The sequence below is a fragment of the Phasianus colchicus genome, chromosome 37 (assembly GCF_987193195.1).
Source record: "Phasianus colchicus chromosome 37, bPhaCol1.hap1.1, whole genome shotgun sequence".
Taxonomy (NCBI): domain Eukaryota; kingdom Metazoa; phylum Chordata; class Aves; order Galliformes; family Phasianidae; genus Phasianus; species Phasianus colchicus.
In genome coordinates, this window is record NC_143472.1 from 1,852,046 (window position 1) to 1,865,488 (window position 13,443).

At 58.1% G+C, this 13,443-nt stretch overlaps 1 protein-coding gene across 2 annotated transcripts; it reads right to left on the reverse strand.

The window, feature by feature from the left end:
- Positions 1 to 42: 42 nt before the first annotated feature.
- On the reverse strand, positions 43 to 13,055 carry POLR2G (RNA polymerase II subunit G). 2 transcript variants are annotated; one of them, XM_090129690.1, is made up of 8 exons: positions 12,176 to 13,055; positions 10,748 to 10,857; positions 9,313 to 9,472; positions 7,618 to 7,668; positions 7,072 to 7,137; positions 4,521 to 4,592; positions 281 to 314; positions 43 to 188 (listed from the first exon to the last, which is right to left on the reverse strand). In XM_090129690.1, the coding sequence occupies exons 1-8, from the start codon at positions 12,512 to 12,514 to the stop codon at positions 175 to 177; spliced, it is 846 nt and encodes a 281-aa protein (XP_089985816.1). In that variant the 5' UTR covers positions 12,515 to 13,055; the 3' UTR covers positions 43 to 174. The 2 variants fall into 2 exon arrangements, with proteins under 2 accessions (XP_089985816.1, XP_089985817.1); XM_090129691.1 differs by lacking the exons at positions 10,748 to 10,857; positions 12,176 to 13,055 and adding an exon at positions 9,574 to 9,730.
- Positions 13,056 to 13,443: the final 388 nt, after the last annotated feature.

A 13,443-nucleotide genomic window follows, 5' to 3' on the forward strand; every position in this document is an offset into this window, starting at 1 on the left:
CCGAGCGATCGCCACGCGTGTCGCGCGTCCCCACGTGACAAAACGTCGTCAAGTGACAAAAAAAAAGCGTTTTTATTGGGAACGGAGGGGGGGGCCACCCCATAACCGAGCCCCACGGCCAGCCTTGTCCCCCATCCCATCCCCCATCCCACTGCTCTGCTCGTCCCACGGCGCTCAGCTGACGAGACCTGGGGGGGACACGGGGTGGTGGCACCGGGGGACATTGGGGACAATGGGGGACAATGGGACCCACAGCACCACGTGGCCACTCTGCACTCACCGAGGTAATCGTCCATCAGGGAACCGATGGCAAACTGCAATGGGGGAGATGAGTGTGGGGACATCGGGGGTATTGGGGGACGTTGGGGACATGGGGGACATTGGGAGCATTGGGGGACATTGGGGACATTGGGGGGTATTGGGGTCATTGGGGGCATTGAGGTCAATGGGGACATTGGGGCCATGGGGGGTGTTGGGGACATCGGGGACACTGGAGGGCATTGGGGGACACTATGGGTACTGGGAGCATTGGGGACATGGGGACATTGGGGACATGGGGGGACATTGGAGGCATTGAGGGTGTTGGGGACATTGGGGACACTTGGGGACATGGGGGGCCGTTGGAGGCATTGAGGTCAATGGAACATTGGGGACATTGGGGACATTGGAGGGCATTGGGGGACATTGGGGCATTGGGAGCGTTGGGGGCAATGGGGACATTGGGGACATGGGGGGACATTGGGGGCGTTGGGGGTGTTGGGGACATTGGGGACACTGGGGGACATGGGGGGCATTGGAGGCATTGAGGTCAATGGAACATTGGGGACACTGGGGACATTGGAGGGCATTGGGGGACATTATGGGTACTGGGAGCATTGGGGACATGGGGACATTGGGGACATGGGGGGACATTGGGGGCGTTGAGGGTGTTGGGGACATTGGGGACACTGGGGGATATGGGGGGGCATTGGAGGCATTGAGGTCAATGGGAACATTTGGGACATTGGGGTCAATGGGGACATTGGGGCCATTGGGGGCCATTGGGGGCATTGGGGACATCTGGGGACATTGGGGACACTGTGGGCAATGGGGACATTGGGGACATGGGGGACACTGGGGGACATGGGGGAACATTGGGGACATTGGAGGGCAATGGGGACCCTAGGGACACCCTGGGGACATTGGGGTCTCTGTGGGGTCTCTATGGGGACACTGGAGTCACATTGGGGATATTGGGGTCTCTGTGGGGATATTGGGGACACAACGGGGACACTGGAGACACAATGGGGACATTGGGGACACAATGGGGTCTCTATGGGGACACTGAGGTCTCTATGAGGACATTGGGGTCACATTGGGGTCTCTATGGGGACACTGGGGTCTCTATGAGGACATTGGGGTCACATTGGGGTCTCTATGGGGACAACAGGGTCACATTGGGGTCTCTATGGGGACATTGGGGACACAATGAGGACATTGGGGTCACATTGGGGTCTCTATGGGGACAATGGGGTCTCTATGGGGTCTCTATGGGGACTCTGGGGTCTCTATGAGGACATTGGGGTCACATTGGGGTCTCTATGGGGACATTGGGGACACAATGAGGACAATAGGGTCACATTGGGGTCTCTATGGGGACATTGGGGACACAATGAGGACAATAGGGTCACATTGGGGTCTCTATGGGGACATTGGGGACACAATGAGGACAATAGGGTCACATTGGGGTCTCTATGGGGACAATGGGGTCTCTATGGGGTCTCTATGGGGACACTGGGGTCTCTATGAGGACATTGGGGTCACATTGGGGTCTCTATGGGGACATTGGGGACACAATGAGGACAATAGGGTCACATTGGGGTCTCTATGGGGACATTGGGGTCTCTATGGGGTCTCTATAGGAACATTGGGGTCTCTATGAGGACAACGGGGTCTCTATGGGGTCTCTATAGGGACATTGGGGTCTCTATGAGGACAATGGGGTCTCATTGGGGTCTCTATGGGGACATTGGGGACACAATGGGGACAATAGGGTCACATTGGGGTCTCTATGGGGTCTCTTTAGGGACAGTGGGGTCTCTATGAGGACAACGGGGTCACATTGGGGTCTCTATGGGGCATTGAAAACACAACAGGGACATTGGGGTCTCTATGGGGTCTCTATGGGGTACTGGGGTCACAATGGGGACATTAGGGTCACATTGGGGTCACTATGGGGACATTGGGGTCTCTATGGGGTCTCTATGGGGCATTGGGGTCTCTATGGGGACATTAGGGTCACATTGGGGACATTGGGGTCTCTATGGGGTTTCTATGGGTCTCTATGGAGCACTGGGGTCTCTATGGGGTCTCTATGGGGTCTCTATGGGGCACTGGGGTCTCTATGGGGTCTCTATGGGGTCTCTATGGGGCATTGGGGTCTCTATGGGACATTGGGGTCTCTATGGGTCTCTATGGGGTCTATGGGGTCTATGGGGTCTCTATGGGACATTGGGGTCTCTATGGAGTCTCTATGGGTCTCTATGGGGCACTGGGGTCTCTATGGGGTCTCTATGGGGTCTCTATGGGGCATTGGGGTCTCTATGGGGTCTATGGGTCTCTATGGGGTCTCTATGGGGCATTGGGGTCTCTATGGGGTCTAGGGGGTCTCTATGGGACACTGGGGTCTCTATGGGGTCTCTATGGGTCTTTATGGGGCACTGGGGTCTCTATGGGGTCTCTATGGGGTCTCTATGGGGCACTGGGGTCTCTATGGGGTCTCTATGGGTCTTTATGGGGCACTGGGGTCTCTATGGGGTCTCTATGGGGTCTCTATGGGGCACTGGGGTCTCTATGGGGTCTCTATGGGTCTCTATGGGGCACTGGGGTCTCTATGGGACATTGGGGTCTCTATGGGGTCTCTATGGGTCTCTATGGGGTCTATGGGGTCTCTAAGGGACATTGGGGTCTCTATGGAGTCTCTATGGGTCTCTATGGGGCACTGGGGTCTCTATGGGGTCTCTATGGTGTCTCTATGGGGCATTGGGGTCTCTATGGGACATTGGGGTCTCTATGGGTCTCTATGGGACATTGGGGTCTCTATGGGTCTCTATGGGGTCTATGGGGTCTATGGGGTCTCTATGGGACATTGGGGTCTCTATGGAGTCTCTATGGGTCTCTATGGGGCACTGGGGTCTCTATGGGGTCTCTATGGGGTCTCTATGGGGCACTGGGGTCTCTATGGGGTCTATGGGGTCTCTATGGGGTCTCTATGGGGCATTGGGGTCTCTATGGGGTCTAGGGGGTCTCTATGGGACACTGGGGTCTCTATGGGGTCTCTATGGGTCTTTATGGGGCACTGGGGTCTCTATGGGGTCTCTATGGGGTCTCTATGGGGCATTGGGGTCTCTATGGGGTCTCTATGGGGTCTATGGGGTCTCTATGGGACATTGGGGTCTCTATGGGTCTTTATGGGGCACTGGGGTCTCTATGGGGTCTCTATGGGGTCTCTATGGGTCTCTATGGGGCACTGGGGTCTCTATGGGACATTGGGGTCTCTATGGGGTCTCTATGGGTCTCTATGGGTCTATGGGGTCTCTATGGGACATTGGGGTCTCTATGGAGTCTCTATGGGTCTTTATGGGGCACTGGGGTCTCTATGGGGTCTCTATGGGGTCTCTATGGGGCATTGGGGTCTCTATGGGGTCTCTATGGGGTCTCTATGGGGTCTCTATGGGGCATTGGGGTCTCTATGGGGTCTCTATGGGGTCTCTATGGGGTCTCTATGGGACACTGAGGTCTCTATGGGGTCTCTATGGGGTCTATGGGGTCTCTATGGGACATTGGGGTCTCTATGGGTCTTTATGGGGCACTGGGGTCTCTATGGGGTCTCTATGGGGCATTGGGGTCTCTATGGGACATTGGGGTCTCTATGGGGTCTCTATGGGACATTGGGGTCTCCATGGGGTCTCTATGGGGTCTATGGGGTCTCTATGGGGCATTGGGGTCTCTATGGGGTCTCTATGGGGTCTCTATGGGACATTGGGGTCTCCATGGGGTCTCTATGGGGTCTATGGGGTCTCTATGGGGCATTGGGGTCTCTATGGGGTCTCTATGGGGTCTCTATGGGACATTGGGGTCTCCATGGGGTCTCTATGGGGTCTATGGGGTCTCTATGGGGCATTGGGGTCTCTATGGGGTCTCTATGGGGTCTCTATGGGACACTGAGGTCTCTATGGTCTCTATGGGGTCTATGGGGTCTCTATGGGGCATTGGGGTCTCTATGGGGTCTCTATGGGGTCTCTATGGGACACTGAGGTCTCTATGGTCTCTATGGGGTCTATGGGGTCTCTATGGGGCATTGGGGTCTCTATGGGGTCTCTATGGGGTCTCTATGGGACACTGAGGTCTCTATGGGGTCTCTATGGGGTCTATGGGGTCTCTATGGGGCATTGGGGTCTCTATGGGGTCTCTATGGGTCTTTATGGGGCACTGGGGTCTCTATGGGGTCTATGGGGTCTCTATGGGGCGCTGGGACCCACGATGTCATTCTTGTCCACGCGCGTCCCTACAATCTTGAGGCGGATCTCATCGTCCTGCTGGATAACGATGTCCTACAAGAGATACGGGGTTGTATGGGGTCGTGGGGGGGATGTGGGGGATGTGGGGTTACAGGGGTGATGTGGGGGGGATGTGGGGTTATATGGGGGATATGGGGTTGTATGGGGATATGGGGTTGTATGGGGATACGGGGTTGTATGGGGTTGTATGGGGATATGGGGTTATATGGGGTTGTATGGGGATATGGGGCTGTATGGGGTTGTATGGGGATATGGGGTTGTATGGGGATATGGGGTTGTATGGGGATATGGGGTTGTACGGGGGGTATGGGGCTGTATGGGGTTGTATGGGGATATGGGGTTGTATGGGGGATATGGGGCTGTATGGGGTTGTATGGGGATATGGGGTTATATGGGGTTGTATGAGGGATATGGGGTTGTATGGGGATATGGGGTTGTATGGGGATATGGGGTTGTACGGGGGGTATGGGGCTGTATGGGGTTGTATGGGGATATGGGGTTGTATGGGGGATATGGGGCTGTATGGGGTTGTATGGGGATATGGGGTTATATGGGGTTGTATGAGGGATATGGGGTTGTATGGGGATATGGGGTTGTATGGGGGGTATGGGGCTGTATGGGGTTGTATGGGGATATGGGGTTGTATGGGGGATATGGGGCTGTATGGGGTTGTATGGGGATATGAGGTTGTATGGGGTTGTATGAGGGATATGGGGTTGTATGGGGAATATGAGCGATATGGGGTTGTATGGGGTTGTATAGGGGATATGAGGTTCTAGGGAGTTGTATGGGGGATATGGGGTTGTATGGGGGATATGGGGTTGTATGGGGGATATGGGGATGTGGGGTTGTATGGGGGATATGGGGGATATGGGGGTATGGGGTTGTATGGGGTTATATGGGGGACATGGAGTTGTATAGGGTTATACGGGGGATATGGGGTTCTATGGGGTTACATGGGGGATATGGGGTTGTATGGGGGATATGGGGACGTGGGGTTGTATGGGGTTATATGGGGGATACGGGGTTATATGAGGTTGTATGGGGGATATGGGGTTGTATGGGGGATATGGGGCTATATGGGGTTGTATAGGGGATACGGAGATATGGGGTTCTATGGGGTTATATGGGGGATACGGGGTTATGTGAGGTTGTATGGGGGATATGGGGTTATATGGAGGATATGGGGGATATGGGGTTGTATGGGGGATATGCGGTTGTATGGGGTTATATGGGGATATGGGGTTCTATGGGGTTGTATGGGGGATATGGGGTTGTATGGGGTTATATGGGGATATGGGGTTCTATGGGGTTGTATGGGGGATATGGGGTTGTATGGGGGATATGGGGTTGTATGGGGGGTATGGGGTTGTATGAGGTTGTATGGGGGATATGGGGTTATATGGGGTTGTATGGGGATATGGGGTTGTATGGGGGATATGGGGCTGTATGGGGTTGTATGGGGATATGGCGTTACATGGGGTTGTATGGGGTTGTATGGGGATATGGGGTTATATGGGGTCGTATGGGGGATATGGGGACGTGGGGTCGTATGGGGGATATGGGGATATGGGGTTATATGGGATTGTATAGGGGATATGAGGTTCTAGGGGGTTGTATGGGGGATATGGGGTTGTATGGGGAATATGGGGATGTGGGATTGTATGGGGGATATGGGGGATATGGGGTTCTATGGGATTACATGAGGGATATGGGGTTGTATGGGGTTATATGGGGATATGGGGTTCTATGGGGTTGTATGGGGAATATGAGGTTATATGGGGTTGTATGGGGGATATGGGGGATATGGGGGTATGGGGTTGTACGGGGTTATATGGGGGATATGGGGTTGTATAGGGTTATATGGGGGATGTGGGGTTCTATGGGGTTACATGGGGGATATGGGGTTGTATGGGGGATATGGGGACGTGGGGTTGTATGGGGTTATATGGGGGATATGGGGTTGTATGGGGTTATATGGGGGATACGGGGTTCTATGGGGTTGTATGGGGGATATGGGGCTATATGGGGTTGTATAGGGGATATGGAAGTATGGGGTTGTATGGGGTTCTATGGGGGATACGGGGTTCTATGGGGGATAGAGGGATTCTATGGGGGTTGGGGGGGTTATATGGGGGATACGGGGTTCTATGGGGGATGGGGGGGTTATATGGGGGATACGGGGTTCTATGGGGGTTGGGGGGGTTATATGGGGGATACGGGGTTCTATGGGGGTTGGGGGGGTTCTATGGGGGATACGGGGTTCTATGGGGGATGGGGGGGTTATATGGGGGATACGGGGTTCTATGGGGGATGGGGGGGTTATATGGGGGATACGGGGTTCTATGGGGGATAGAGGGGTTCTATGGGGGTTGGGGGGGTTATATGGGGGATACGGGGTTCTATGGGGGTTGGGGGGGTTATATGGGGGATACGGGGTTCTATGGGGGATGGGGGGGTTATATAGGGCTATGGGGGGATATGGGGGGGGGGTCCTGGGGGTCCCACTGACCTCATCCACCGTTTTGTAGCAGGGAGGGTTGGAGTTGGGGTCGAATTCCATCTCGGATGGGATTGACTGTTTTGGGGGGGGGGGATGGGGGGGTCACAGCCTGAGAGTTGTGATCCCCCCCCCCCCCCCCACAGAAAGACAAAGGGGAGAGGGGGGTTTGGGGTTTTTTGGGGGGGCGTTGTGAGTCCTCCTGGGGGGATAAAAAGGGGTTTGGGGACTTTGGAAGGGTTGTGACCCCTCCTGGGGGGGGGAAGGGGGAGATTTTTGGGGGGGGGATGTGACCCCCCCCCCCCAAGGGGATAAAGGGTGGGTCTGGGGTCTTCGAGGGGGTTGTGACCCCATCGGGGGGGGGGCAATGGGGGGTTTGGGATTTTTGGGGGGTTGTGACCCCATTCTGGGGGGGGACGCAATGGGGGGTTTGGGGTTTTTGGGGGGGTTGTGACCCCATCTGGGGGGGCAATGGGGGGGATTTGGGGTTTTTGGGGGGGTTGTGACCCCATCCGGGGGGGCAATGGGGGGCATTTGGGGTTTTTGGGGGGCACTCACGTGGCGGGAGATGAAGCAGGACATGGGGCCGATCTCTGTGAACAGCCCCACCTGGGGGGGGGGGAAAACGGGACAGCACCATGTAGGGACCACCGCCCCGTAGCAACGGCATCCCATAATAACACCACCCCATAGCAACACTGCCCCATAGCAACAGTGTCCCATAGCAACGGCATCCCATAGCAATGGCACCCCATAGGAACAGCATCCCATAGCAACGGTGCCCCATAGCAACAGTGTCCCATAGCAACGACATCCCATAGCAACGGTGCCCCATAGCAACGGTGCCCCATAGCAATACCGCCCCATAGCAACGGCATCCCATAGCAACAGCGCCCCATAGCAATGGCATCCCTTAGCAACAGCGCCCCATAGCAACAGCGCCCCATAGCAACGGCACCCCATAGCAACAGCGTCCCATAGCAACACCGCCCCATAGCAACAGCGTCCCATAGCAACGGCGTCCCTTAGCAACGGCGTCCCATAGCAACACCGCCCCATAGCAACGGCATCCCATAGCAACACTGCCCCATAGCAACAGTGTCCCATGCCAACGGTGCCCCATAGCAACGGCACCCCATAGCAACAGCGTCCCATAGCAACGGCACCCCATAGCAACAGCGTCCCATAGCAACGGCGTCCCTTAGCAACGGCGTCCCATAGCAACACCGCCCCATAGCAACGGTGCCCCATAGCAACGGTGCCCCATAGCAACGGCATCCCTTAGCAACGGCACACCATAGCAACGGCGCCCCATAGCAACAGCGTCCCATAGCAACGGCATCCCATAGCAACGGCACCCCATAGCAACGGCGCCCCATAGCAACGGTGCCCCATAGCAACGGTGCCCCATAGCAATACCGCCCCATAGCAACACCGCCCCATAGCAACAGCGCCCCATAGCAACGACGTCCCTTAGCAACGGCGTCCCATAGCAACACCGCCCCATAGCAACAGTGTCCCATGCCAACGGCGCCCCATAGCAATGGAATCCTTTAGCAATACCGCCCCATAGCAACAGCGTCCCACAGCAACGGTGCCCCATAGCAACACCGCCCCATAGCAATGGCATCCCATAGCAACACCGCCCCATAGCAACAGCACCCCATAGGAACAGCATCCCATAGCAACAGTGCCCCATAGCAACGGTACCCCATAGCCCCCCCACATCAATGCCCCCCCCCACATCAACACCAACCCCCCCCCCAACACACCCCCACCCCAACACCCCCCCTCCCCACCAATACGCCCCCCACCCCAATACCCCCCCCATATCAATACCCTCCCATATCAATAGCCCCCCCACCCCAACACCCCCCCCACCAACACCTCCCCCACCCCAACACCTCACCACCATCCCACCCCAACACCCCCCCCACATCAATACCCCCCCATCCCAACACCCCCCCACCCCAATTCCCCACCCACATCAATACACCCCCCACCAATACGCCCCTACCCCAACACCCCCCACATCAATGCCCCCCACCCCAACAACCCCCCACCCCAATTCCCCCCCCATCAATACCCCCCCATACCAATACCCCCCCACCCCAACACCTCACCAACGTCCCCCCACCCCAACACCCCCCCCACATCAATACCCCCCCATCCCAACACCCCCCCCACCCCAACGCCCCCCCCACCAACCAACCCCCCCAGTACCTCCCCCCCCCCCCACGCCCCCCCCCTCACCTTGTTGACCTGGGTGACCACGGCATCCACCAGCTCTCCCTTAAAGGGCCGGAACACGATGGCCTTGTAGCGCACCGGGTACAGCACGAAGCCGCGGCCCGGCTGGATCACCCCGGCCCCGATGTTATCGATGGTGGTCACGGCGATCACGAACCCGTACCTGTCACGTGACCGACACGTCACCCCCAACCCCTCCCCCGGTGGCTCTCCCCTTCTCCCCCCCCCCCGAAACTCCCTTCCCGGTGCCCCTCCCCAACTCACTTCCGGTAGTCCAGCATTCACTTCCGGTTGTCTCCACACCCACTTCCGGTTTTCCCCACACTCGCATCCGGTTGTTCCCTCCAACTCACTTCCATTCCCCCCCAAACTCACTTCCGGTTGCTTCCGGACTCACTTCCGGTTACCCCCATATTCACACGACCCCCCCCCCCCCCCCCCCAACAAATCATACTCACTTCCGGTTCTCCTTCACCTCCCATCCCCCCCCCCAATGCTCACTTCCCGGTGCCCCCCCCCCTACCTCCCGGTGCACCCCCATTTCCGGTTCCACCCCCCCCACTTCCCGGTCCCCGCCCATTTCCGGTTCCCCCAATTCCCAGTCCCCGCCCATTTCCGGTTCCCCCCCCCACTTCCCAGTCCCCACCCATTTCCGGTTCCCCTCCCCACTTCCCGGTGCCCCCCCATTTGCAATTCCCCCCCATCCACTTCCCAGTCCCCCCTCCTTTCCAGTTCCACCCTCCCACTTCCCAGTTCCCTCCCCCACTTCCCGGTGCTCCTGCCATTTCCGGTTCCCCCCCAACACTTCCCGGCGCCTCCCCCCCCCACTTCTGTTTCCCAACCCCACCCACTTCCCTGTGCTCCCCTCACTTCCCCCCAACTTCCCATCCCCCCCCCACTTCCTGTTCTCCCCCCATTTCCGGTTCCACCCACTTCCAGGTGCCCCCCACTTCCGGTTCCCCCCCGACTTCCTGGCGCCCCCTCCCATTTCCGGTTCCCCCCCCACACTTCCTGGTGCCTCCCTCCCACTTCTGTTTCCCACCCCCACCCACATCCCGGTGCTCCCCTCACTTCCCTCCCCCCCAGCTTCCCATTCCCCCCACACCTCCTGTTCCCCCCCCATTTCCAGTTCTCCCCCACCCACTTCCCAGTGCCACCCCATTTCCGGTTCCCCCACCCACTTCCTGGTGCCCTCCTCCCATTTCTGGTTCCCCCCCACTTCCAGATGCCCCCCCACTTCCGGTTCCCCCCCCCACTTCCTGGTGCCCCCTCCTATTTCCGGTTCCCCCCCAACACTTCACAGTGCCTCCCCCCCTACTTCTGTTCCCCCCTACCACAACTTCCCAGTGCTCCCCCCACTTCCCTCCCTCCCAACTTCCCATTTCCTCCCCCCACTTCCTGTTTCCCCCCCCCCCATTTCCGGTTCCCCCCCACCCACTTCCCGGTGCAGGTCCCCTCCACTTCGGTGAAGAGTTTCTGCTTGACGGTGCTCAGCAGGTTGGGCCCGAAGTACCGCGGGTGGAGGAGAATCTCGTGTTCGAGGGAGATCTGTGGGAGAGGGGAGCGAATGGGAGGACTGGGATGGGACTGGGATGGACTGGGATGGGACTGGGAGGGACTGGGAGGGACTGGGATGGGACTGGGATGGACTGGGATGGGACTGGGAGGGACTGGGATGGAAGGCACTGGGATGGGACTGGGATGGAACTGGGATGGGATGGAAGGGACTGGGAGGAACTGGGATGGGACTGGGATGGGACTGGGATGGGACTGGGATGGGATGGAAGGGACTGGGAGGAACTGGGAAGGACTGGGATGGGATGGAAGGGACTGGGAGGAACTGGGATGGGACTGGGATGGGACTTGGAGGAACTGGGATGGGACTGGGAGGGAGTGGGATGGGACTGAGATGAATGGTAGGGACTGGGATGGGACTGGGGGGGACTGGGAAGGACTGGGATGCACTGGGAGGAACTGGGATGGGACTGGGAAGGACTGGGATGGACTGTAATGGGACTAGGAGGGACTGGGATGGGACAGAAGGGACTGGGATTGAACTGGGATGGAACTGGGATGGAAGGCACTGGGATGGGACTGGGATGGGATGGAAGAAACTGGGAGGGAGTAGGATGGGACTGGGATGGAACTGGGATGGGCTGGAAGGGACTGGGATGGAAGGGACTGGGAGTAACTGGGATGGGACTGGGATGGGACTGGGATGGAAGGGACTGGGAAGGACTGGGATGGGACTGGGATGGGACTGGGATGGAAGGGACTGGGAAGGACTGGGATGGGACTGGGATGGAAGGGACTGGGAAGGACTGGGATGGGACTGAGAGGGACTGGGATGGGACTGGGATGAGATGGAAGGGACTGGGACAGACTGGAAGGGACTGGGATGCACTGGGATGGGATGGAAGGAACTGGGAGGGAGTAGGATGGGACTGGGATGGAACTGGGATGGGATGGAAGGGACTGGAAGGGACTGGGATGGGACTGGGAGGCACTGGGAGGAACTGGGATGGGACTGGAATGGAACTGGGAGGGACTGGGAGGCACTGGGATGGGACTGGGAGGAACTGGGATGGGACTGGGAGGGACTGAGGGGTACTAGGGGGGATTGGGACGGGACTAGGGGGAACTGGGAAGGACTGGGATGCACTGGGAGGAACTGGGATGGGACTGGGATGCACTGGGCTGGCACCAGTTTGCACCAACACTCTCCAGTTTGGTGCTGGGACGCCTCCAGTTTGGACTGGTTTAAACTGGGACCCCCCCCAGTCCGCCCCGCCCCCCCCCCCGGACCACTTCCGGTGCCACCCGGGCCCCTTCCGGTGCGCCCCCCTCCCTTCCCGGTGCCGCTCACGTGATAGAACATCTTCGCGCCGCCGCTCCGCCGCCGTGCCGGAAGTAACGCAAAACCCCGCCCATCCGCTCGGCGCTGATTGGTCCGCTCGCCACACGGCTCCACCTCCGTAATTGCTGCGCATGCGCAGAGCTGGATGGGCGGGATTGGAGGGAATAGAGGGGAGAAGTGAGCGTTGATTGGCTGCGCGGGAATGATTGACGGGGGAACTCCCGTGGGTAACATGGGGTGGCACTGGGAGACACGGGGTGACAGCGGGTGGCATTGAGGTGACATTGAGGTGACACTGAGTGCCACCACGTGACACCAAGGGGACGTGAGGGGACATTGGGGGGACATTAAGTGCCACTAAGTGCCACCGAGGTGACAAGAAGTGACATTGGGTGACGTCAAGCGCCACAGGTGCCACCATGTGCCACCAAGGTGACATTGGGGTGCCACTATGTGCCACCAAGGTGACACTGAGATGTCATTAGGTGTCACAGGTGCCACCGTGTGCCACCAAGGGGACATGAGGGGACACTGGAGTGCCATTAAGTGCCACCGGATGACACAGGGGTGACACTTGGGTGCCACTATGTGCCAGTAGGTGACAATCGGGTGACACCCAGAGCAACCAGGTGACATTGGCTGCCACTAAGTGTCACCAGGTGACACCAAGGTGACATTGGAGTGGCATTAAGGGCCACCAGGTGACACACGGGTGATAGGAGGTGCCACTCAGTGCCACCAAAGTGACAGGAGGTGACATTGGGGTGTCATTAGGTGTCACAGGTGCCACCAGGTGACATCTATGTCACTAAATGCCACCGGGGTGACAAGAGGTGACACTATGTGCCACCAGGTTCCCCCAGGTGACACTGAGGGGACACTTGGATGTCACCATGTGCCATCAGGTGACACTTGGATGACACCCAGAACCACCAGGTGACATTGGGGTGACACGAGGTGATGCACTGGGCCACCATGTGCCACCAAGGTGACACTGAGGTGACACTAAATGCCACCAGGTGACATCTGGGAGTCATTCAGTGCAATTTGGTGCCACCAAGGTGACACCAGGGTGTCATGAAATGCCACCAGCTGTCACCTGGGTGCCACCAAACATCATTTATTGTCCCAAGATGTCACTTAGGTGCCACTAAGTCATACTTGGGTGGCACTTATTGCCACTCAATGTCACCTGAGTGCCACTAAATGCCATTTATTGTCCCTAGATGTCACTTGGGTGCCATTTATTGACCCTGGATGCCTCCTGGGTGCCACCA

Coding starts and splice junctions, on each gene's coding strand:
- POLR2G (XM_090129690.1), bottom strand. CDS start 12,514: ATGTCCCCCCAATGTCCCCTCACGTCCCCTTGGTGTCACGTGGTGGCA. Junction 10,858..12,175: donor GCGCGAAGATGTTCTATCAC/GTGAGCGGCACC, acceptor CCTCTCCCACAG/ATCTCCCTCGAACACGAGAT. Junction 7,669..9,312: donor TGGTCACCCAGGTCAACAAG/GTGAGGGGGGGG, acceptor CCCCCCCCCCAG/GTGGGGCTGTTCACAGAGAT.